Source organism: Populus trichocarpa, chromosome 4 (assembly GCF_000002775.5).
Source record: "Populus trichocarpa isolate Nisqually-1 chromosome 4, P.trichocarpa_v4.1, whole genome shotgun sequence".
Classification (NCBI taxonomy): domain Eukaryota; kingdom Viridiplantae; phylum Streptophyta; class Magnoliopsida; order Malpighiales; family Salicaceae; genus Populus; species Populus trichocarpa.
In genome coordinates, this window is record NC_037288.2 from 9,785,111 (window position 1) to 9,810,931 (window position 25,821).

General features: G+C 34.5%; 2 protein-coding genes across 2 annotated transcripts; one reads left to right on the forward strand and one right to left on the reverse strand.

Moving 5' to 3' along the window:
• Positions 1-1,894: 1,894 nt before the first annotated feature.
• Positions 1,895-4,567, reverse strand: LOC112327282 (sugar transport protein 1). Its single transcript, XM_024599652.2, has 3 exons — positions 4,076-4,567; positions 3,306-3,941; positions 1,895-2,451 (listed from the first exon to the last, which is right to left on the reverse strand). Exons 1-3 carry the CDS (start codon positions 4,526-4,528, stop codon positions 1,996-1,998), a joined length of 1,545 nt encoding a protein of 514 aa, XP_024455420.2. The 5' UTR covers positions 4,529-4,567; the 3' UTR covers positions 1,895-1,995.
• A 15,990-nt stretch (positions 4,568-20,557) lies between these two features.
• LOC112327283 (phenolic glucoside malonyltransferase 1) lies at positions 20,558-22,050 on the forward strand. The gene has a single exon (XM_024599653.2). The coding sequence runs from the start codon at positions 20,579-20,581 to the stop codon at positions 21,995-21,997; it is 1,419 nt and encodes a 472-aa protein (XP_024455421.1). The 5' UTR covers positions 20,558-20,578; the 3' UTR covers positions 21,998-22,050.
• The last annotated feature ends 3,771 nt before the right edge of the window (positions 22,051-25,821 follow it).

Consider the following 25,821-nt stretch of genomic DNA (forward strand, 5'->3'; position numbering starts at 1 on the left):
AACATAACTAGTTTGACGATTTATATGGATGAGCCATAATGGGTATAATAGATGTTGGGATTAGAATTGACATAGAAATAGAGAGAGAGAGAGAGAGAGAGAGAGAGAGAGAGAGAGAGAGAGAAATCACATGATAGATATTATAACAAATTAAATGTGCTCGTGACGTGAGGTGAAACGAGACGCAAAATGAATATGAGGTGTAGGGGAACACAATATGGAAACATTAAAATGAATCCGATAAATTAATAAGATGAAACAAATGCATCATATTGAGCGAAGCTAAGCTAGATTGTAAATGTATAACTCACTACAAGGTGACTATGATAGATTGATGTGTATAATGATGAAAAGATAATTCAACTTTAGTTAAGGAGAATATACCAAGTCTGAGAATTGATACAAGTTTGAGAAGTTCACAAAACAATTTAAAGAAATGGGTTTTTGTTTGTATTGTTAGTAATCTTTAGCAATTACATTGATGAAAATGCTTATTATGATTTTTATGGTTATGTGTGTGTTTTAAATATTTTTTCCATTGAAAGCCTCAATACCTCTTAAGTGTCATTGGGCAATCTAACCTTCCATTGGGGAGGGACTCTTGTATTTTAAATGAATACTTCTAGAATAATTTATATATACATATGTATGTATGTATGTATGCATGCATGGAAACCTTATTAATGTGTAAAGATAAATTGTGTATTATTGTATTGATTGATAGAATTATTAGATGGTGAATAGAAACTATCATAATGTTATATTCTAAAAAAAAATGCCTTTTTTCTTAAGTTAAGGCTTAAAGTTTCTTATGATTGTATTAAATTACAGGGTATTGCATTATTGTTCCTTATTTGTACAACTAGGATATTTGCAATGATTCTCTCAAGATTCCAACAACACTACCTTGGTTTAGATCTGCTTCTAGAAAAGGTCTTTGAACCAAAGATTATATAACTCAAATATCTCTCAACAAGATGAACCTAAGCTCTAGATTTTAGAGGAAAATTAAAGCATAAAAAAAACACTAAAAATGAGATGAGGAATGCGTAAAATCTAAAAAATTCAAGTTAAAAGCTCTTCCTTCACCCCTCTTTTATAGTGAGTTTTGGAACCTAAAAGGTTGAAGAATTAATTCCTACTATTATCAACATTTAATTAGCCACCATAAATCAAGAATTAAATCTAGAAAAATCAAGTGTTCTTTAAAAGAAAAACCAAAATTTTTTCTAGATTAATTTCTCATTCACCTATAATATATATAATTAAAATAAATTTCTATAAATATTTATATTCTCACTAGGATTAGGGGTGGTGGTGTGTGTGTTGCTTGACAAAATTATTATTGTAGCAGTCTCAAGGTAATAGTGAAATCTCTACAACTCTACGTACATAGGATAAATTGCCGAAACATGTAAATTCTTGTGTCATGTGCGCTTTCTTTTTCTTCCTTCTTGTTCTCTTTTGTTTCATCTCTCTACGGAAACACGTCCTTAACAAGAGAAGCTAGATTGACGACTTCAGCAGCAGTACAACACAAGGGCAATAATATTCAACTGATGGCTGTCAGAATACTTGAAACCCATAATATATTGAATAACAATTATGTAACATAGAAAAGTGATCATCATCTCACTTACAGCGCCTACTAATCTATACAACTATCCTCTTTATTAATGTTCTTTTAGTTGTCTTTTATTGTCTACTATCCATACTCAGAATTTCAGACTCCATCAGAATTTTTCTCCCTTGCTCAGCTCCGCGTGAAAGAATAATTCCAAAATAGCCTAATTAGCATCAGATTTATATTCTTGTAAAAAAACCACCTGCATTCTTCATAAGACCGGTTTGCAACTTCTAATAAAATTAAGGTTTAAACTTTAATCTCCTCTAACATTTTCTTGAGAAGTCCATATTGCAGCTAATGTTTAATTAAATAGAAAAGAACTAATAGAAAGAAAGTCCAGAAAAGAAGCTAATTAAAAGATGATATTCCTAGACCATGAGAACCAAAACTCGGCGATCATCATCTTCATCAGGCATGAACCTCCTCCAATACCAATGTTGCTTCCACACTCTAGACATCTCTTCAATGGGGATGTTCGTCGTCTCAGGCAAAAAGAAAAAGATGAAGGTACTCATGATTGCCACAAAGATTGCAAAGAAGATGAACAAACCAAATTTAAAGTGGCAAAGCATTGCGAGGAAAAGCTGAGCTATGAAGAAAGTGAATAACATGTTGACTGCCACGGTGATGCTTTGCCCGGCTGATCGAATTTCTAGCGGAAATATTTCACTTGGAACTAGCCATCCCAATGGCCCCCATGACCACGCAAAGGCAGAAACAAATAAGCAGATACACGCTACAACTATTCCGGCATACCACTTTGGCAATTCAATCACATCTCCAGATGTTCCAAACTTGGATCCGATTAAAACTGCTAGCGCAACCTGCACGTGTAACATTAATTTACATAAGATATCAAATTAGTAGTAGTAGTAGTTGTAAGGACTATGGACACCACCTATCTCCACATTGGTATGATATTGTCCACTTTGGGCCTAAGCCCTCATGGATTTGCTCTTGGGCTATACCCAAAAGGCCTCATACCAATGGAGATATTTGTCCATCCTTATATACCCATGATCCTCCCCATTTCTAGCCAATGTGGGACTTTGGTCGTATACCCAACAATCCTCCCCTCGAACAAAGGACCACCGAGCCTCCCCTCAAACCGATCATTCATCCGTCCACTCTCTACCAACCAGGATTCTTCATTCTCTACTTCACCGTGTTGGGGGTCAGAACACGTCCATGAAGCATCCGGAGAGCACTACCTGACTTGAGAGTTTTTGCTCTTTCTAGGTCAACTCCTCTTCACCGTGTTGGGATCAGGACACGTCCATGAAGCATCGGGAGCACACCGCCTATCCAATAGAGCTGATCCATGGATTACATCGTGATTGGGGGCCCACCACCTTTTGTTCGGCATTCCGAGGATTCATCCATCATGGCTAACTCTGGGGCCTGGCTCTGATACCACTTGTAAGGACTATGGACACCACCTATCTCCACATTGGTATGATATTGTCCACTTTGGGCCTAAGCCCTCATGGATTTGCTCTTGGGCTATACCCAAAAGGCCTCATACCAATGGAGATATTTGTCCATCCTTATATACCCATGATCCTCCCCATTTCTAGCCAATGTGGGACTTTGGTCGTATACCCAACAGTAGTAGTATATGTAAACCAAACTACAAGCGAACAATTTTATCTCCAGGCTACAGATAATTCTTAATTACCTGAAATACAAACATTACAGCTCCACCTGAAAGAAACAGAGATCTTCTTCCAGACTTATCACTGCCATAGATTGAAACACCGGTGGCAAGAATGTTAACAGCGCCAGTGATAACTGTGGATAAGAGGGAAGCATTATTTTCAAAACCAATACTTTGGAGGAGAACAGGAGCATAGAACATGACCACATTCATCCCAGTAAGTTGTTGGAAAAATGGAATAGCAACAGCCATGGTCAGTTGCGGCCGATACTGTCTCTTAAGGATTCTAGTCCAGGGATGCTCCACTTGCTTGGCTGCCTCACTGGCCGTGACTAAATCTTGAAACTCAGCCTCAATTTCCTTGTCATTAAGGCCACGTATCTTTCTAAGTATTTCTCGAGCTTTTTCAGCTTTCCCTTGCTCTAACAACGTGTTTGGAGTGTCATCCAGTTTAAGTGCTGAAAGACAGATGAGGGCAGCAGGAATGGTCGCTCCGCCTAAGCTGTAACGCCATGCTTGGTTTCCAGCAATCTTAGGTGTCAAGTAATTGACAAGATTAGCTATGAAAATGCCAATAGTGATTGCTAGTTGGAACACAATGTTGAAAGCACCACGATGTTTTTGTGGAGCCATCTCGGAGACATAGAGCGGCACAGACTGATCGATATCAAAACAAAAATTTACAGTTAATTTAGCATATAGAATGCATGATATATAGAGCTCCGATGAAAAACATGATGCCACCAAAGAGCATTGATCTTTTTTTTATTATAGATAGAAGGGCTAATTACCTGAGTTGAAAAACCAACTCCAACACCTAAGAGAATGCGACCGGCGATGAGCATTGAGAGGTCCACAGCACCGGCATTGAGAGCAGCTCCGATGAAAAATATGATGCCACCAAGGAGCATTGTTCTTTTCCGACCCCACGTCCTTGTGATATAAGAAGCTCCAAAAGATGCAATTAATGCAGCCAGGTATAATGAAGATGTGAACAAGGTTAGCCCCATATCGTTAAACTTGCAATATTGATTAGTGGATGTATCTAATGCTTCCTTACGATAAACATCTGGGAAAAATTTATTCAAAAAGGGAGCCATAGACGTCACACCACCCGAGATACCAAGGTCGTATCCGAAAATTAATCCTCCCATGGCTCCTAGCACACAAGCATTTACCACATGCCGAGTGACCTTTCCGGGATAGTTTTTAACATCACCGGCAACAAAACCACCAGCACCCATTATTTGAGAGCAAAGTAAGCAGTAAGCAAAAGCGAGAAACGAATATTGTGCTAGTAGTGATAATGAATGTTGAGAAGGTCGTAGCTATTACCTTGTATTTATAGTGGTTAGAATCTACCATTACATTACAAGGAATTAAACGATCTCTTTTTGGATTAGGATTTGGATTATCTAATCCAGTCCGGTTTTGGCTTTGAACAACCGCCCATGTTTGCAATAAAACCTTAACTTACGAATATTCTATTCACGATCATGTGAAAAAGATTGAACGAATAAAATAATTAGAGGAGTAATATGAAATTAATATTACAACTACTTGTCCTAATTAATAGGAAGGACGTAGTACAGTATTATTTGGACAAGGACTTCGACTCCATATTAATTGACTCCATTTTCTCGTAGGAAGTATACCGAACTTGAAATTGAACATGTGATGTTATGCAACTCATCTAATCCCAAACCTTACTATCTCGTAGGAAGTTTAAAATTGTTTTTCAATTGGATCCCCAATGTATGGTAAATCTTCATCCAGGTCCCATCTAAATCAGTCAAGGTTTTCCTCTTAATAAGAAATTATAATCCAATATATTTTTCCATTTAAAGTTCTAAGAAAAGTTAAAAAATACCTAATTTATTAAAAATTTACACTAATGAGTTTTTGAAAGGGTACTAGGATAATAATCCAATTGACAATTAGCTTATAGATAGGGGACTTATGTAAGTAATTGGTATCATTTCAAAAAAACAAAAAAAGAATTATAAAATTTATTGTCTTACTTTTTAAATTAAAATTATGAGGAATGATTTGGACCGTGATCTCTTCACAAAACTTATTATTAATGGGCCAAAGACCTTATGATATGAAATCGACCGTCAATATATATATATATATATAGTCTTTGACATCTTTAACAAGCATAGGTATTGTTATATGATCTTACAGTTATCAAAATCAATTTTGATCGGTTATAATAAAAGATTAATTTGTCAAAAAAATATCTCAATTTAATAGTTTAAGATGTTAGGTGATGTCTTAAGAATAATATTATATTATTCTCTAACACATCTACACAAGTAAAAATCTTTTGATCTTGAAACTTGCATATGTCCACATTACGTTGTCCTTAATTTTTCTTAATTAGAATAGGGACGATGAGATTTGAACTTGTGACTACTTGGTCAACCAGATTCTGATACTATGTCAAAAAACTATCTAAACCTAAAAGTTTATGCAATGTAATCAAGTTTTGATTATAAATCTAAATACATGAATTGAAAAGCTAGTGAATTTAGTAATGTAGATGTAGACTACGAGTGTTTGGTATTGTATTGCTGAATGTTTTTCAAAAGTACTTTTTACTTGAAAAAGCATTAAGATGATTTTTTTATTTTTTTATTTTTAACATTAGTACATCAAAATCATCATAAAATATTAAAAAAATATATCGATTTGATATTTTTTCAAGCCTAACATACTTTTGAAATGCACCTAAACATAGTTCCAAACACAAAAACAGTTGAGAATAATAGGAGGCTTAACTTATTAGTTAGGCAACCTATCCTATTTATATATGTAGGGTAATGTACAATAGTCCATTTAAAGATTACAACACAAGAATAATAAACCTTTCCTAAATATATACAAGTCTATAATACATAATATACTATAATACGCCCCCTCAAGCTGAGGGTGGGGGTTTAACCTGAAACTTGAACCTAAAAACAGTAAAAGAAAAGGTGAAGAGAGGTTTTGGGAAAACGTCTGCAACTTGAACCTCAACATAGTTAGTATGAGCATGTAAGATACGTTTAGCAGATAAATAAGTAGCACCCACATTATCACACCAAATCATAGGCATAGAAAAAGGAGTGATCTACAGATCTGACAACAAATATTGAAGCAATATAACCTCAGAAATGCCATTGACTAAGGCTTTATACCCAGCCTTGATAGAAGAATTATGAGCCATGTTGTGTTGTTTCCCCGACTTTCAAGATATTAGTGTGTGTCTAAAAAAACAAGATATTCACTTGTAGATTTACGATCATCACACACTACGAGCCCAATCAGCATCTGTAAAACCATGCAAGGAAAAGAAAGAGCTACATGTGATATGAAGACCAAAGGAAACTATACCCTTAAAATAATGTATAATGCGTTTAACGACAGCCCAATGTGCATCTGTAGGAGCATGCATATACTGACAGACTTTGTTAACAATAAAAAAAATATTTAGTCTCATAAAAGTAAAATATTGAAGAGCACCAATAATTTTTTGAAAATATATAGGGTCAGAAAACAAGCAATCAGACACTTTAGCAAACTTTGATGTAGAAATAGGTGTATCAATAGGCCTGCAATAAGACATACATGCTCATGAAAGATGCCAAGAATATGCTTATCTTGTCATAGCATGATACCCATAGTAGTAGGATGAACCTTAATTCCAAAAAAATAATGAACAACTCTTAAATCCCGAAGCTTAAAATTTGAGTGCAACAACTGAATCAATCAGTGAAGCAAGACTTAATTGCTTCTAGTTAACCACTATCATCAACGTAAACTAAAAGATAAAAAATATCACCACTCACAAACAAAATGAATAATGATGTGTCAACTTTAGAAGCATGAAAGCCAATAGAGAAAAGATAATCATTAAGCTGAGTGTACCATGCCCGAGGAGCTTGTCTCAAGCCATATAAGGATTTATGCAACCGTCACATATAAGAAGAGTGATTAGAATCAACAAAACCTGGAGGTTGCTGCATGAAGACCTCTTTATTAAGTGTCTTGTTGAGAAAGTCATTATGAATGTCAAATTGATTAATTTTCCAACCACACAACACTACAACTGTGAAAATTAACTTAACAGTGGCTTGCTTAACAACTCGACTCAAAGTATCAATACCTTCCTGCTAACTAAAACCTTTTGCAACCAACTAAGCCTCATAGCGTTCAATGCTACCATCAGCACAACGCTTGATCTTGTACACCCAATGACAACCAACAACATTCGTTGAATGATGAAAACAAACCACAAACCAAGTACCGTTAGAACACAACACCTGAATTTCAGCCTTTATAGCATCTCGTCAATCCTCATACCTGTCAGCATTAGAAATAATAAGTGGTTCATGGACAAGATTAAAGACTACCCGAGATTTATGACTATCAAAGGAGGATAAAGAAGCTGTCAGAGTAGCTGTCTTTGGCAGTCGAGGATGAAGAACTATATGATGTCAACAAACCATAGATAATGAGGTAGGGAGAGCTCTGATGATGCTGCAACAGATAAAAGGAGAGGTTAACAACCAAATTTAATCCAACAACATAACTAGACTGGGAGGTAGAGCTTGTAGTAGAGGCATCACTGTTAGACATTGAAGAATCAACAGCAGGAGACCTGGGAGAAACAACATCAGGCCTGTCATGTTTCAATTCAGAAGGGGTTGAACTTGTACCTACAACATGATTATTAGAGGAACATGCATGTGGTGACGTAAGAGCAGGATTGGTGGGTTGTTATGAGTAGGAAGAAACAGGAGGAAGGAACTAATTAATTTTGTAACTATCAATTAATTGAATCCAATAAATGCATTATTATTTACCACATGGTTTTATTAGCTAATATTAATGCTAATGTTGTTACTTGTATTCCACTATTAAACCTTTAAGTTAGCTAATATAAATGTCTCTCATCTAAACTAACTTATTGATCATGCCATATTGATTCATCTATGTGGAACAATACCTTTCCTTTTAAGATTATCCTCAAGAATCAATAGTGAAATTTAGAAATTGGATGACTAACTCTTCTAAATTTTTCCAAGTGGAATCCTCCTTGTAAAAATAACATCAATGGATCAACCACATTATAACTGCTCAGTTACCATTTTTCATAACCATCTTGTCAAAAATAGCTATTGGATTAAACTTAACTCTTCCATAATCATCACTTTATCTTTTTCCACATTAATGAATGCTTTCCTAACCTCTTTCACTTTATCTATCTCATGTATTTCTTTCATGCTTCTCCAATATTGCTCCAACCTCCTTCTCTATTCATATAAAATTTTAGAGTTTTGTCTTGGGTTATGAGGCAGTTTTTTTTTAGAATGGTTAAAAGTCTTTGGTGGTGGTTGACCTAGTTGTTGATCCATGATATAAGGTTTTCTTAGCTATGGCATTATTTGATTCCTCCTGCCACTTGACTTGTTCAAATATTTATGTTAATGTTATTGGCCTATGTATTTTGAGCATTGGCTTGATATCTTCCCTAAACCCACTGATAAAATTAGAAACATAATACAATTCCGGCAATGAAGGGTTTAAGGCATTCATTAGGGACTTAATTTCATCAAACCTTTCAACATATTCTTTCTTGCCTCTATCTTACACAAGTTTATTAATTTTTTTCACAATATCCTCTTTACTACCAACTCTTTTGCAAATGCCCTTGGAAACTCCTTCTAATTACCTAAGTACTCTTTTTCACACATATATATTTCACTATCAAGATATAGTGAAGCCAACTCCACCCATTAATGTATAGCAATGAAGTTTATCTTATAGACCTTCTTGCACTTCCTTACCTAACCCTTAAGATTATCTTCCTATAAAGTCGGTCGATCAACTCTTGGCAATGTTGGATTATATCGACTATTATGATTATATATTTTGACTTCCCATGTTATCTCCATTACTATGGCTTTTGAATCCGGGTAATATTCCTTCTTGGGTGCAATTAACTCCAACTTATCTTTGTGTTGCTAGATTAGTTAAGTTTCCCCTAAAATTAGCTCCAACTTCTTTCTCTACCATTTGATTAGCCAAGAAATATTGGATTTGGTTTTGATTTGTCAATGCTTCAATCTTTAATTTTTTTTTAATTAGTCCTTTTATCCTGTTCCATCCATCTTTCCTTATTTTATGAACTTCTTGCATTTGTTCATCAAGTTTCCTATAGTGCTCCTTTATATCAGTCATAGTGTTCTCCACCATTTTCTTAAGTTTTAAACAAGAATTGTTAATGGCTTTGGATCAGCTATGATACAGGTTATTGAGGTTTCCATTAATAAAACAAAGAAACTTTAAGGAAGGATAAAAATAATAATAGAAATAAGAGAGAATGAGATGAAAAGGGATAAAGATTGAGAAGCATTAAAAAGAAAGAAAAAAAATGCAATTATGCATCAAATGTAATTTCTTCCTCCTTTATTTCTAATACATCTGTTATATATAGCAATTTTAACTATCCATGTAAGTAAGTAACTAACAATTCCAACTAACTATATAGCTCCCTAACTAATTTTGAAATTAACAACTAACTGAATTCTGCATATGCATTATTATTTAGCACATATGTATATTAGCTAATACTAATGATGTTGTTGGTACATGTATTCCATTATTAAGCCATGAGACTATAAATGCCTCTCATCCAAGGTAACCTATTGACCATTCCATAGAAGAACTAGTGGCTAAGGCTACTGGTTTTGCTGGCTTTACTGGTGTGATGTTGTTGTGCTGGGTGGATTGTTTGGTAATTGTGTGGTTGTTAGACTAACTTGATCTAATCCATTGTGTTCTGTTGAGCATGTCTAGATAGGGTGTTCTTGGGCTGCAAGGTGTGCCGTGATGTTTTTTATGATGGGGGAGAGCTAGTGTGGTTGAGTTGTTGGTTTGGTGGTTAAATATCGAGTGGTTGTTTTGGTCATGAAGTGATATGGTTGTTGGGTTTGTGGTGGTTCGGCACTAGTTAAGTACTATTTGGTGGTTGGGATGACAATTGATGGCTGATGTGAGTGAGTTGGTGGTTGGGTCACTAGTGATGTGGTTGTCTCTAGAGTGGTGGTTGGTTTATTAGTGAAGATAATGAATAGTAGCTATGGTTTTTTTGAGGGGGAAAATCGATTTGAGGGTATGTTTGGATGAGAGTGATATATATATATATATATATATATATATATATATATATATAGAAACTTTTACTCTGCCCTGTAACCCATCTCCGTTCTCCTCTGTAACCAATATCTCCTGTATTAAGTTTCGTTACAAATTTAAGTAAGCTAATCTTATTTTTATCTACATTTTTGTTATATCTGTTCTTATTTTTTTGGATATCAGAGCCTACTGGGATCTGGGTAGGAATAGTAACATAAAAGTCAGTATTCTTAGAAAGATAAACTAGGAAACAGGCTGCAGGTTATATGGATTTATTGCCCTAAAACTCAGACAGGACTTACACCATTCAGTTGCATACCTATAGTCTAATGGTCTCTTGTTCTTTCCACCGACACTCTACAAGTTCCAGATTCTCATAAGCCTCTTCTTCTTCCAGTACAATAGATCTGGGAAGAATTTCCAAAATCCCTTCTGTTATCAATATCCCTTATCACGAAAACCTTCCAAGAAAATCTACATCCGATATCCCTTCTTCTAGTTTCCAAAATGCAGACTATACTACAAATATACCAAAACATGTCTATACAAACCTTAAGCAACCATCTCCTCCAACTTCACCAACCTTTTTAGCTATTACTGAAAATATCCAAAACGAGCTGAATGTTTTGACTTCAGAGAAACATTTTGTTCTTGAAAAAACTCTCTTCAAAAAGGATTTTTATTCGGCCTGTAACTCTACAAAAGGAATTTGGTTCTTTCAAAACTTTCTCGAACACAGAAGTGAAATACAAAAACAATTTTATAATTTCATTGAGTTACACAAAATACAGATTCTATTTTTTGATTGGTTCGAATTATATTATGCATCTGACCATCACATTCCATATCCTTTTGCATCCATTAAACATGCATGCCCGGTCACATCAAGGTCAAAAACCCCTGTATGGAACCTCACCAGTGGACCTATAGTTGAGTCTGAACATCCACCTTTGAGAAATATCCAAATAACCCACAATAACCAGACTGTCGAGGCAGCTCCTTAAAAATTATCCACTGATGACACCCTTTTCAATACAAAACACATCATTAACCAAAACAACTTTACAAACACCAACCTTAATACCTTGGGAAAGCAGCTTACACGACTAGAGAAACAAATACAAAGAACTACTACAAGTTCAGTTGGCATTAAAACCTCAACTGACTTAAAACTAAAAAACCCAGTCTTCAAACCTTACCAAATTACAAAAACAAGCCAAACACAAATCCAAGAAAACCAAACAGATTTTCTTAAAGCTATTAAAACACATCTACAGCACCTTGACAGTTCGTCTTTAACTGTCCCAAACACACCACAAATAACCAACCCTTCTACCTCCACAAATCAAGTCAATACTTTACAAAATGGCCCCGGGGAGTCTTCTGATGAAGGTACTTCTTCAAACCAACCTCTTACCCTAAACAGACTTACCTGGCAAACTCCCAAAACAACCATTGCCCCAGACATTTCCATGACTACTGAACCAACTATCCTTACTCAACACAAATATAATGCCTCTTCCCTCTATGAATGGAATATAGATGGAATGTCTGAATATAATATCCTCAACACCCTCCAACAAATGACTATGGCAGCCAATGCCTACAAAACCCAGACAGGAACCCCAGATAAAGCTATTGCTGAGCTCCTTATTGCTGAGCTCCTTATTGCTGGTTTCTCTAGCCAATTAAAAGGATGGTGGGATTACCATCTCACTGAAACCGATCACCTACATATCCCAAACTCTTTCCAAACATATAAAGACCAAACACCCATCCTTGACCCATCCGGAAACACTATCCAAGACGCTGTGTCAACCCTTATTCTTACAATTTCCTTACATTTTGTTGGAGACCCTTCCCATTTGAAAGACAAAAATGCTGAACTCCTTTCCAACCTTAGATGTAAGAAGCTAAGTGACTTTTAATGGTACAAAAACATCTTCCTTACCCGTGTCATGCTTAGGGAAGATTCAAACCAACCCTTTTAGAAAGAAAAATTCCTTGTAGGACTACCTATTCTCTTAGGAGAAAAGGTTAGAAACAAAATCAAAGATACATTTACAACAAAAACAATACCATATGACCAGCTCACATATGGTGAACTTGTAAGCTTTACTAAAAAAGAAGGTCTGAAGATCTGTCAGGATCTTAAACTCCAGAAGCACCTAAAGTGGGAAATGAAACGTACCAGACAAGAACTTGGTAGTTTCTGTCACCAGTTCGACCTTTCTACCAAAAAACCCTCCTGCAGTGGAAACTGTTCACAACCCAAAAAATATTCAAGCCAGAGACCTCCTTATAGACGATCAGTACATAAAAACCGACAACAATTCTATTCTAAACCAGATCAACCTTACTACAAAAAGCCCTACAAATTTACCAAGCCCCACAAACCTTTCTAGTTGAAACCCAAAACAAAATTTGACCCCAAAAACATTACGTGTTATAAATGTAACCAGAAAGGACATACATCCCGTTTCTGCAAGGTCAATACTAAACTTCATGAACTCCAAATAGATAAAGATACCATCAACCAAATACAAAATCTCTACATTGAGGCTACATACACTGACCACTCTCCTTCAAACACTTTTGAAGAAGAATTTCAAATCGATGAAATAGCAACCACCAGTGCTACTTCAGATGCCTCTACAAATTCCAAACAAATCAACGTCTTGACCCAAGATCAGGAATTCATTCTTGAGGCTATCAAACTACTTGATGATCCTCAACTTCAAAAAACCTATTTGGATAAATTATTGAAAGGCTTCAGCCAACCGGAGCACCCCCCGTCTAACCGCTCGATATTACCTTCTACCAGCACCAATACCTATGACCTTACAAAGATCCTTGGCAAAAAGAAATCTAAAACCACAATCACCATTCCAGAATTACATTCTGAGATAAAAACCCTCAAATCCGAATTGCAAACCCTCAAACAGGCCCAACAGAAAGACTCTGCCATACTACAACACCTTCTGTCCAAAATTAAAAGCCAGTCTGATACAGAAGATCAAACCATTGAATCTCATGCATTACCACATACACTTACAAATATTGAGCATATTCCAGATGATTTCTTAAACATACTAACCCAAATATCTTCCAAGAAATATTTAATTAGAATTACTCTTGTTTTCTCAGAAGATTTCAAGCTTGACACTATTGCCTTATTTGACACAGGTGCAGATTTAAACTGCATCAAAGAAAGCGTGGTTCCAAAATGATTTTTACAAAATACCTCCGAAAAACTCTCTGCTGCTAATAATTCCAAATTATATATTGCAGGAAAAACCCAAGCCTCTGTTTTCAACAAAGGCATTTCTCTTAAAATATTTTTTGTTGTTACAAAAGACATCAATCATACCATCATTCTTGGCACTCCATTTATTGACATGATTACTCCATATCAAGCACATCATAATTGTATTACTTTCAAAATCAATAACACCAAACTTGTTTTTCCATTCTTAGAAAAATCTAAGACTAGAAATTTAAATTTGATTAAAGCATGTTCCATACATACCTATCATATCAATGCACTGATTCATGAAAAACAATTCCATCTACATGATTTACAAAACCATGTTTCTTTTTGTCGTATCAATAAACAATTACAAAGTTCTGATTTACAAAAGAAAATCATTGATTTCCAAAATAAGATTGAACAACAGATATGTTCAGACTTACCTAATGCTTTCTGGAAGCGAAAACAACACATCGTTGATCTTCCTTATGAAGATACATTTTCAGAAAAACTCATACCTACAAAAGTAAGACCTATACAAATGAATGCTGATTTAGAGCAGCATTGCAGACTTGAAATCCGCGATCTCGAGTCTAAAGGTCTTATCCAAAAGTCTTGATCACCCTGGTCGTGTGCGGCCTTTTATGTCAATAAAAATTCTGAAATCGAAAGGGGCACACCAAGACTTGTGATCAACTACAAGCCTCTAAATTCTACTTTAAAATGGATCAGGTATCCAATCCCCAACAAAAAAGATTTATTATAAAAATTGCACTCCACATTCATATTTTCTAAGTTTGACATGAAATCTGGATTTTGGCAAGTCTAGATTGATCCCAAAGATAGATACAAAATTGCTTTTACAGTTCCTTTTGGCCAATAGGAATGGAATGTAAAGCCCTTTGGCTTAAAAAATGCACCCTCCGAATTTCAACAAAATTTCTCTTAAAACATTTTTTGTTGTTACAAAAGGCATCAATCATACCATCATTCTTGGCACTCCATTTATTGACATGATTACTCCATATCAAGCACATCATAATTGTATTACTTCCAAAATCAATAACACCAAACTTGTTTTTCCATTCTTAGAAAAATCTAAGACTAGAAATTTAAATTTGATTAAAGCATGTTCCATACATACCTTCTTCCATACTGCCAAACAAAATGGTTTAGTTGTTTCTAAAACAAAAATTTCTCTTTTTCAAACCCGTGTCCGTTTCCTAGGTCATTACATCTGCCAAGGTACTGTAACACCAATAGAGAGATCTTTAAACTTTACAAATAAGTTTCCTGACAAAATCACTAATAAAACCCAATTGCAAAGATTTTTAGGCAGTCTTAATTATGTTTTAGACTACTATCCCAATATTAGTCGTCTATCCAAACCCTTACATGACAGGTTAAAAACCAACCCCATTCCTTGGTCTGACCTCCATACCAACCTGGTTAAACAGATTAAGAAACAGGTCCAAACTATTCCTCTCCTCCATTTAGCTAACCCTTTAGCTACTAAGATTGTAGAGACTGACGCCTCTGACCTAGGGTATGGTGGGATTCTTAAACAGCTACAAGATAACAAAGAACAAATACTCCAATACACATCTGCCCACTGGAATGACTGCCAGAAAAATTACTCTACTATAAAAAAGGAGATCCTTTCAATTGTTCTTTGTATTACAAAATTTCAAAGTGATTTATTAAATCAAAAATTTCTCTTACGTGTTGACTGCAAATCTACAAAACAAGTTCTCCAAAAAGATGTCCAAAATCTTGCTTCCAAACAGATTTTTGCCCAATGGCAAGCCATTTTAAGTATTTTTGATTTCGATATTGTTAACATTAAAGCCATTTTAAGTATTTTTGATTTCGATATTGTTTACATTAAAGGAGAATCAAATTCCATCCCTGATTTCCTAACCCGAGAATTCCTTCAAAACACGTCTTGATGCCTCCTAAAGTAAAAGCCAAAGACAAGGGAAAAGCCCCTCAAACACAGCCTACAAAACCAGAGAGCCCCAAGCCTTCTACAAAACTCATGTCTTCAGCCATCCTAGCTGCCAACCCTATCAAATCTTGGTATGAGGCAGTTATTGAAGACGAAGAAACTACAAAACAACCACAGGTACAAACAGACGCAGTTCAACATTGGGTTGACATTATATCCAAATCGCCAGAATTACTCCTGGCATTGCAAAAAGTGTCCCAACAAGCCTCTAGTGACTCCGTATCTCAAACAGGTAGTATTTCCAAATCACTTTCAAAACCCCAAGGAGGCATTTCATCTTCAAAACCCCTCCTTTCCTTACAACAAACCAGTTTTGCAAAAATCAAATCCAAATATATTTTCAAAACTGCTTTCCAAAATATTTTAACTATGGAAGAAGGATTTTACCATGAAAACCCTTCCATTGCTGCTTCAAAAAATTTTCCCTCCAAAATGGTACTACAAACCTTGGAATCTAGCTCAACCACAATCCTATTATGCAACCATCCTTGAGATTACCGATTCTGTCAAATTCAAACACTTCAAACTACATTCTGATCACACTGAACCGACATACTCTACATGCATTATTCACAAAGTCATCCACCCTAAAGATTGGGGGCAACCCTTGCATCAACCTCTCTCCTTCCCCATACACTACCGAACAAGCCCCCAAGACTTCAATATTACCTACACATATTGGGATTACCAACAGGCATAGTTTAATGCCTTCCTCATACAAAATCAAAATCATAGCCATTCTTGGCTTTTCTACTTCCACAGTACCATGAATACTACAAATCTCCCCCTCTGGTTCCTTCAATGGTGGGACTTTTACGGTTGTCATGTTGACTACCTTAAAGAACATCTTTTAGTTGAAAATGGTTATTTACATTTCAAAAATAATTTCCAACCAGCTCCTTTTGAAAGAAAGTTTTCTTCCCTCCTTATCTTCTGTACAAAATGTTTTGTTCCGTGGGTATGTTCATGGTTCTATGATTATAATCTACAAAACGGACATCCAGTACTTGTTCGCAAATTCAAAATCAAGTGGTGGGATTCCTTTGCAGCTGAGTCCAAAAGTTCAAAATTAGCTGTTACGGAATGGTTACAAAAACATCAAACAGCTCCCATCATTGATCCTCATCCTCAATCAAAGTTTTTAGCCCGAAAGGCTCAAACGACAGCTCTCCTTGCCTCTGCTAGAACTGAGGAAGAATACCTACAAATAGTAAAAGGAATTATACAAAGCCAAGACCCGGAAACGGTCTTGTCCCAATCCAGCTCATCTGGCTCGACATCTCCTGCCATTTCCCTTGGCAATGATAATGAAGATGACTGTTTTGGTATCCTGCCACCAATCACGCGACGTTAAAAAAGAAGAAGAGTATTTCAGGCTTTTTTAGGCTCATCTATTTAGAGCCCATTTCTTTTAGACTCATATGTTTTGAGTCCTTTTCGTCTTTAGGCCCATCTGTTTTAGGCCTTTTTCTGCAAATGTTACCTGCTATTACAAACCAACAAATCAAGTGTCGGTGGTAAGACGACAACAAAGGAAGCTTCACAAAAAACATGGACAATTTCTATTTTGTCGTCATCCAATCAAGGCAGACAATACCTCATGGGTTCACATGGGTGCTGAAGAGCTTTTTCAACAGGACATTTTGGCCCCTTCCATGCCAATTCGTCTATAAAGGGCCACTTCAAAATCCTTAGAAGGCAGACTAATTTTTTCCCAGAAAATTTTACTCTCCCCTGTACCTCATATATGTAACCCATCTCCGTTCTCCTCTGTAACCAATATCTCCTGTATTAATTTTCATTACAAATTTAAGTAAGCTAATCTTATTTTTGTCTACATTTTTGTTATATCTGTTCTTATTCTTTTTATTCCTGTTATATTTGAGTATGCTCTGTGTTTGATCAAGGATCCTGACATTGTTGGTCTTGCCTTGTTCATTCGCATCAGAAATCTGTTTATATTCCTCTTTTCTTTGTTCTTGTTCTTTTATAAAATCAGTATATAGGCTGGAAACCTGTGACCCAATCTTTTAGATCATTCTCAGGTATAACAACGCCACGTACTAAACTCTTTTAGATCATAAAAGTCAGTATTCATGTTGGCCTTGTCCAGGTCCGATTTTCGTTGTGTATATATATATATATATATATATATATATATATATATATATATATATATGGAAAAAGGCATTGTTTTTTTAAATCATATGTTGGTGAGACCTCCCATTAATTTAGGATTTATGAACTCGATTGAATGTTAAGAATTTGAACAAGCCATTGATAATTTAATTATGAGAACAATTAAAAACCTTAGCTTTGACACCAAAGTTGATGCAGGATAAAAGAGAGATATAAGAGAAGTAAAAAATGAGAAATAAAAAGCCAAGAATTAGTGAAGGAGCTAAAGAATAGAGAAAGATTGGAGGTTGAAAAATAAAAAGTCTATAACTTTTTATCAAATCATCATAATCTAACTACATTTTTATAAAAAAAAACTCTAAAACAACCAGCTATTTGGACAAAGGACTGAACTAAATTGAAGTTCAAAATAAAATAATATTAAATCTAATAAAAAACTCAACTAAAAGTCCAAATAATTTGAACAAAAAAACCTAAGTTAGAGCCCAATCTCTCAAACAATGAACAATGGTTGAGTAGTCCTCCATCATCAATGATCATACACATGTGTGACATGTCTCAGATCCGGTGTCCCCACTATCTTTTTCATTCAATTTAGTTCATGATTTGTCAAAATAAAGGTATGAACATTTGTTTCAGTTTATAAAAAAAAAATCAATTTAGTTCATCATTTATCAAAAAAATCAAATTTTATTTTTCCAAATCAAGCATCAACTTAGATTTTTTCCACGACACCGAAAGAACCTTATAAAAATAATAAAAAAAAAACCATAAAGTTTGATCCTAAAACAACCCAGTTTAAAAGGAATAAAACATGAGTAAAAAAAAAATAAAAACAAAGCATTATTACAATTCACAATATTATTATGTCTTAAGCTCCAATCAAAGCTTAAAAACTTTAAGTTTCTTCGTAAGATAATGAATAGAGAAATTATAGTCCTTTTTTATTTGGTCCCTGAATTGAAACTTTGCAATAGAGTCCCAATCAGCCTTAGTTTTTTAGATTCCTTGCAATTTCACCCTTAGCTTTCTTCAATCGAACCCTTAAATTTCAGCGTTTTTTACAAAGTTGTCATTGTTTCATATTTCTTCAATGTGATGCTTAATTGAACTTTATATTTTAAATTTCTATCAATTAAGCCCTTGATTACACCAAATTAATCTTTCAAAGATTGAAATGTGTTCCTAATCTTCCAATCTTTGCGAATTGATTTGAATTAAGCCTCTAAACTTGATTTCTCTTCAATTGAGTCCTTGATTAAATCCACAAAACCCATTACAAGTTTAATTATGTCCTCAAACTTAATTAATTCTTCTAATTTTTACGCAATTGACTTTCAAACATAATTTTTACTTTAAAATTGGGTTATGATATCAAGCATCAACGGAGTGTCATATTTTTTCCTTGACACCGCTAGAACCCTATATAAACCTAACTAAAACAAACCATCAAGTACGATCCTAAAACACCAATTTAACATGAATAAAATGAAAATAAAAATTGAGAAATTTTTTTATTACAATCCGCAATATTATTGTGTCATGAGTTCGAATGAAAGCTCAAGCCCTTTAAGTTTCTTTGTAAATTTTTTTTTATCCACTCAATCGCTTTCTAAATATATTCATGATATGAGCATAAGTATGATTATTAATTAATAATTTGTTTGATTACATTCTAACCCAAATACTTATAAAACTTATCCAAGCAATAATTAATAATCTGCAATCAATAATTATCACCTTTGTCAAAAAGAATTAAACAAATGAGATAATTTTAGGATATTTATATAGTATTTTTTTCTAAATAAAAAAAATAATATGACATCTCTGTTATTACATAGGTAAAAACAAAAGATCATAAAACTTGTTTTTATCTTTTTGTTATTGCGGATTTGTTTTCTTCGCACATTTTTTATTCTACTATGCTATATTAGTTTTTAAAAATTTCTAAAGGAATGTTTTGAGTTATTTATTAAATTAACATGTTTGTTTTTAAATATAAATTATTGTATACGAAGCTTGATGATTTTGATTATATTAGTATGTTTAGTTTTTAAAGTGTATAAAAGAAATTTAAAGGATCATGGGGTTTCTTAGTTGGTTCTGTATACATAAACATTTATATTCTTGTGTTGAGTAGATGTTTTTGCCAAAACTTCTTCTTACACAAATATATTTTTTACTTGGATAAAAAATTGATGGATGCAAATAAAATAATATCACGCAAGTCCAATTTATAAGTAGGAAACAACTTCAATTTGATAGCATTGATAAATATTTGTATGCTAAGAGTGGATGAAATCCGTTTCAAGAAGTTAGTTATTGTTAAAAGGAGTGTTCAAGTAGTTTTGATAGTAATGTATTCAAGTATAATTAAGTAATTATAAGTTATATTTACAGAAAGATTAATTCTAAGAAAAAGATTAATAAATTTAGAAAATTACTTAATAAGTTAACTGTTTTAGCATAATAGCATAATCCAATTAAAGTGTTTACAAATTTTGAAACATTCTTACATCTGTTGCTTGCTAATTAAATGGTTTAGAGGTATAGATAACATACAAACTCTAGTTATGTTAATATTATTATGTAACTCTTGCTATTTAATGTGAAGTTAACTGTAACTCATTATAGTAATAAAATGCTACAATATAAGACATTGTGAAAAAGTTTTGGAGTTCTCAACTGATCGTATCTGGCTTCTATTTCATGGCTCCCCAAGATTCTGTGAAAATACTAGAGCTCTGCCAAGTTGCCCCAGCCTACAACTCACCCGAGTCAATCACCGACTTCTCTCTCCCTCTCACCTTCCTAGACATTGCTTGGTTCAAATTTCCTCCAGCTCAACAAATTATATTTTATGAGCTCACCGAGTCAAGTCCAACCTTCTTCAATCTAGTAATCCTCCCCAGGCTCAAAAAATCACTCTCCCAAACACTATTCCACTTTCTCCCAATTGCTGGCCATCTAGTGTGGCCAGAAAACTCCCCAAAACCCATCCTCTTATACACTCCAAATGATGCAATTTCACTCACCATAGCCGAGTCAAATGCAGACCTGAGTCATCTCTCAGGGAATGAAACTCGGCAAGCCATCGAATCGTTTCCATATATCCCTGAGCTGCCTACATCTGACGCTAAGGCTTCAGTGATCGCTTTGCAAATAACAGTGTTTCCTAACAAAGGGTTTTCTATTAGCATCGTTTGTCATCATGGAATTCTTGATGGGAAATCTGCTACAACTTTCATCAAGGCATGGGCCTATATATGCAAACACCTAGAATATGATCAACAACCTTCGTTACCTAGTGAGCTAACCCCTTTTTTGGACAGGGGAGTTATCAAGGATGCATATGGACTTGAAGTGATCTTCTTGAACCAATGGTTAGCACTGACCAGGCCGGATACAAAGTCCGACTCTCGAAGCTTGAAGTTGGTGTCAAACATGGCAGTGTCACCTGACGTAGTTCGAGCCACATTTCAGTTGACTCGTGAAGACATAGAGATCTTAAGGGAAACAATGGAAAAGGTCCATCAAGAAGAGCTAAACCCAACAAAACAAATGGACTACATGTCAACTTTTGTACTTACATGTGCTTATACAGTAGTTTGCATGGTGAAAGCCAGAGGAGGGGATAGTAATAGAAAGATTTACTTTATATTCTCAGCAGATTGTAGGGGCAGATTAGACCCTCCGATTCCACAAAATTATATTGGTAACTGTATTAGCAGCCAACACATTGTTATCAAGGCAGGAGTTTCCATGGAGGAATGTGGGGTTGCAATGATAGCACAGAGGATTAGTGGCATGATAAAAGGGCTAGAGAAGGGACTTTTTCAAGGAGCTAAGGAGAGACTACTTGAACTGGCTTCTATAGAACCGGGTGCAGAAATCATTGGGGTTACTGGATCCACCCGATTTGAGGATTACAGCTGGGATTTTGGATGGGGAAGACCCAACAAAGTGGAGTTTACAGGAAATGCTAGGGGAGGAGTAATTTCTTTGGCAAGGAGTAGAGAGGGAAATGGTGGTGTTGAGATTGGTTTGGCTTTGAAGAGGCATGAAATGGAAAATTTTGTTTCGTTCTTTGTTAACAACCTAAAGAATTTTAGGCAAATCTCAAAATAGTTCTTCAAATTATAATTCAATTCTCAATAAAGCTTCAAAGATTTTCTTTTTAATTGGGCCCCTACAAAATACGTTTTCAAATATAGTAGTTTAACAACTTATAAAATTTTTACCTCTATCAACATGCAATAAGACTTTGAAAAGATCTCGGCATTAAATGAAAGACCTCAAATAATTCTATTTCCACCACATTCCTTAGATAGCTAAGACAAAGACAATACAGAAATTTATACACAGTCTCTCGGCTCGACTTTTATGAAAAAATATTATGTTTGTATTTATACACTTATTCTATTGGCTCGATTTTTACCAACAGCATTAAATGTATTTTACTACTAGATTTTTTTAATTTTTAGATAGAATATTTTGTTGGTATTTATATACTCAGTTTGTCAGCTCAACTTTTAATGACGAGCTCACATACAGAAATCTATACATCGTTAGAAAACAACATTAAATGTATTTTACTACTAGATTTTTTTAATTTTTAGATGAAATATTTTGTTGGTATTTATTCACTCAGTTTGTCAGCTCAACTTTTAATGACAAGCTTACCAACACATAAAAAACAAAGACAATAGAGAAATTTATACACTTAGTCTCTCGGCTCGACTTTTATCAAAAAAAATAATATTATGTTCGTATTTATACACTTAGTCCATTGGCTCGATTTTTACCAACAACATTAAATTGACTTGATTGCTTAAAATTGATTGCAAGCATTTCATGGTTGAAATACTCTGGATCATCCGTAAGTTTTCAGTTGTAGCGTTTGATGTCCCAGTCATCCATTCGGATGCCATTAGCCGAAGCTAATCAATTGTTTGTCCCGGTCATCTATTCGGATACTATTAGCCGAAGCTAATCAATCGTTTGTCAACATTTAAGCATTTGGCTATCTGATATCTGAATTAACACAATACGACAACGTTCATGATAAGGTATTTCATTGTTCAAGGTCATCTCTTCAGATGCTTTTAGCCAAAGCTAATCAACCATTTGTTAACATTTAACCATTTGACAGTCTGGTATCTGAATTAACACAATACAGTAACATTCATGATAAAGTTTTTTCATTATTCAACATTATTTAAAAGGAAGGTGAAAGTCACCTACCTGCAGTAGAAGCTCTACTCGTGCTCCCCTGTTGCTGCTGTTGCACTACACCGGTGGTCCCTCCTGCAGTCACAGACTCATCTCTTAAATTTTTCTCATTCAAGGATATGTTTTATAATAATCATATCAATAGCTAATAAATCTTTCTTTTAATCATTTCTTTCTTTATATCTTATGTTTTTCTCATTACACCCATTAATGTTGTTATCCTTTATCCAACCATAGTTATCATTCCTTTAGGCCGATATTATAGAGAATCCATATTCATCCATTACTCATATGTTACTTTCTTATGCATGTTCATTTCCTCATAATAACATACATACATATATCATGTATATTTTCAGAGTTAGTATCTAAATGTGCAAGTGTTCATATGACTCAATTCTTTTATATACTATTCACGTGAAAGTCTATTATTACTGTCTAACTTTGAACTGTTACTGTCCAATTTCCAACTGTTATTGTCTGACTTTGAACTGTTACTGTTTGACTTTGAACCGTTACTGTTTGACTTTTCCAACTGTTACTGTTTGACTTTGAACTGTTACTGTCTAGACATTTGAACTGTTACTGTTTACACTTTGAACTGTTACTGTCTAGACATTTGAACTGTTACTATCCAACTGTTATTGTCTAGACATTGAACTGTTACTATCCAACTGTTACTGTCTAGACATTGAATTGTTACTGTCTGAACACTTATCAGATTTTTAACTATATCTAGACTTATAGAACTCTGTTTCAAGCGAGATTAGTCTCGTTAGAAAGCTAATACACGAGGCTACAAGTTCTTTGAAGGAAGGAGAACGCAGTTCTGCCTTTGAGATAGTCAAAATTGCTCATCAACAAACACTACCCTACATGGTCTATCAAGACCCAATCTCAGTTGATGACCCATAGCTGGGGTTCTACAGGTCCATATTGAGCAAGACCAATTTCTTAGTTAGCTAACATCCAAAACTACAATTATTATGAAGAAACTTGATCCTAATTCTCTCATCCTTCTACTCGAATTCTCTCTAAAAGTTAGGAGACGAATCTATCTAGATTCATCAACCTTTTCATTTACACACAACATCCACAATTTAACTTTTTTCTCTATCATCTCAACCCCTGGCCATATCACATATCGTTTAAGACTGTAAAAAAAGAATATCTTTATAAGATCCAATTTATCTTATTTATTTCAATCTTCCCTCTTAACGTCAAAATAAAGCATTCTTGTCGATTTTACAAACTTTCCGAACAATATTCTTCTAAACACAATCCTTGACATAGTTTCTATCAACCATAAATAACAAACGAATAATATTCCAAACAATCTATACTGTCAAGTTATAATGCATTATTATGAGTATACCATATTCAAATATTAACTTCATCAAATGGTGAAATTTCCAGAAATATGGGTTTAACCAAACTGACCTCAAACTTGCAGACCTACTGTGCGAGATACACAACTTCTATACCGAATGTTTGTTTCAAATCTCCACCGTTCAGAATCTAGACGAAATCAGGAAGAACAACATATCCAAGTTATAGCCTAATCCAACGGTGGCCGAAGGAGAAAACAGACAGCAAAGAAGACTGTTCAAAAGTGTATTTTCCTAGATATTTTCCTCCCTCAGTATCTCTCAAACGGGGACTGATATAGTAAATCCCTACGGTGAAAATGTACATGACATAGATGAGAACAACATACCTGAATATCGTGCTGATCCAATGGTGGAAGGTGGAGTTATAGCTGTCGGTTGATTTACCATCAATATATCTTCTCTCCAGCCTCTCTCTAAACTCTCTCTTACTCTTGCCAGTTCCTCCAAGAGAGAAAATAGAATGATATTTATAGTTCTAACATCTTGTTAATTGCACATTTATCCCCACCCCTTTTTATCATTTATACATAAACTCCCAACCTTCTATTATTTGAATATTCACCTCTCTTGATCTTACGTATTCATTTTGTCCTCACAAATGTTTTTCTTTTCAATGATTTAGTACTATATTCACTTTTCATTTCATTAATTTCACTATTTTTATCTTGATTTAGGTTTCTTTAATTTAATTTAACCCATTTTACTATTGGTTAAATTTCTCATCTTTTAAATACCCAGAAAAATTATAACCGAGGGTTTACATTTGATATATCAAAAATCTAAGTTTTCTCGGGTCCACCAGACGATCCTGCTTTCATATTCATCAAAAGCAACAAATTAAGAAAAAATTGATGTAATAAAAAAAAATCTTACCATTCGCTTCCTATGTGAAACAATCAGAATTGATCTGCTAGTTTGTGTGGTAATGGAACATTGAATCTGCTGGATATTTATCAACCTGAAATTGCATTTGTTAATTGAGATTAATTTTTCAAAAATTATTAACATGTTTTTTATTTTTTAGTAGTGCATGAAAGGAAAACAAACTTACATTGAGTGGTCAAGATTCCACTTGGTATGGTATTTCCTAATAAATGGATCCCGTTTTGAAGGGATACCCCTCAACTTGGTGGCATCGCATTAGAAGGGCCCGCGTCGAGAATGGGTGCATGTTACCTAAGTGCTAGTTCTTCTAATAGTGATCCTGTCTATATGATGCATTATTGACTTTCCCCTAAGTATCTATACAAATTAAAATATTAAGATACCATAAACCATTTCTATTTTGAAAAAACATTTGGCAACACCTTTCTATACGGGAGACTACCC

Coding starts and splice junctions, on each gene's coding strand:
- LOC112327282 (XM_024599652.2), bottom strand. CDS start 4,528: ATGGGTGCTGGTGGTTTTGTTGCCGGTGATGTTAAAAACTATCCCGGA. Junction 3,942..4,075: donor GAGTTGGTTTTTCAACTCAG/GTAATTAGCCCT, acceptor GATATCGATCAG/TCTGTGCCGCTCTATGTCTC. Junction 2,452..3,305: donor CTGTAATGTTTGTATTTCAG/GTAATTAAGAAT, acceptor TTACACGTGCAG/GTTGCGCTAGCAGTTTTAAT.
- LOC112327283 (XM_024599653.2), top strand. CDS start 20,579: ATGGCTCCCCAAGATTCTGTGAAAATACTAGAGCTCTGCCAAGTTGCC.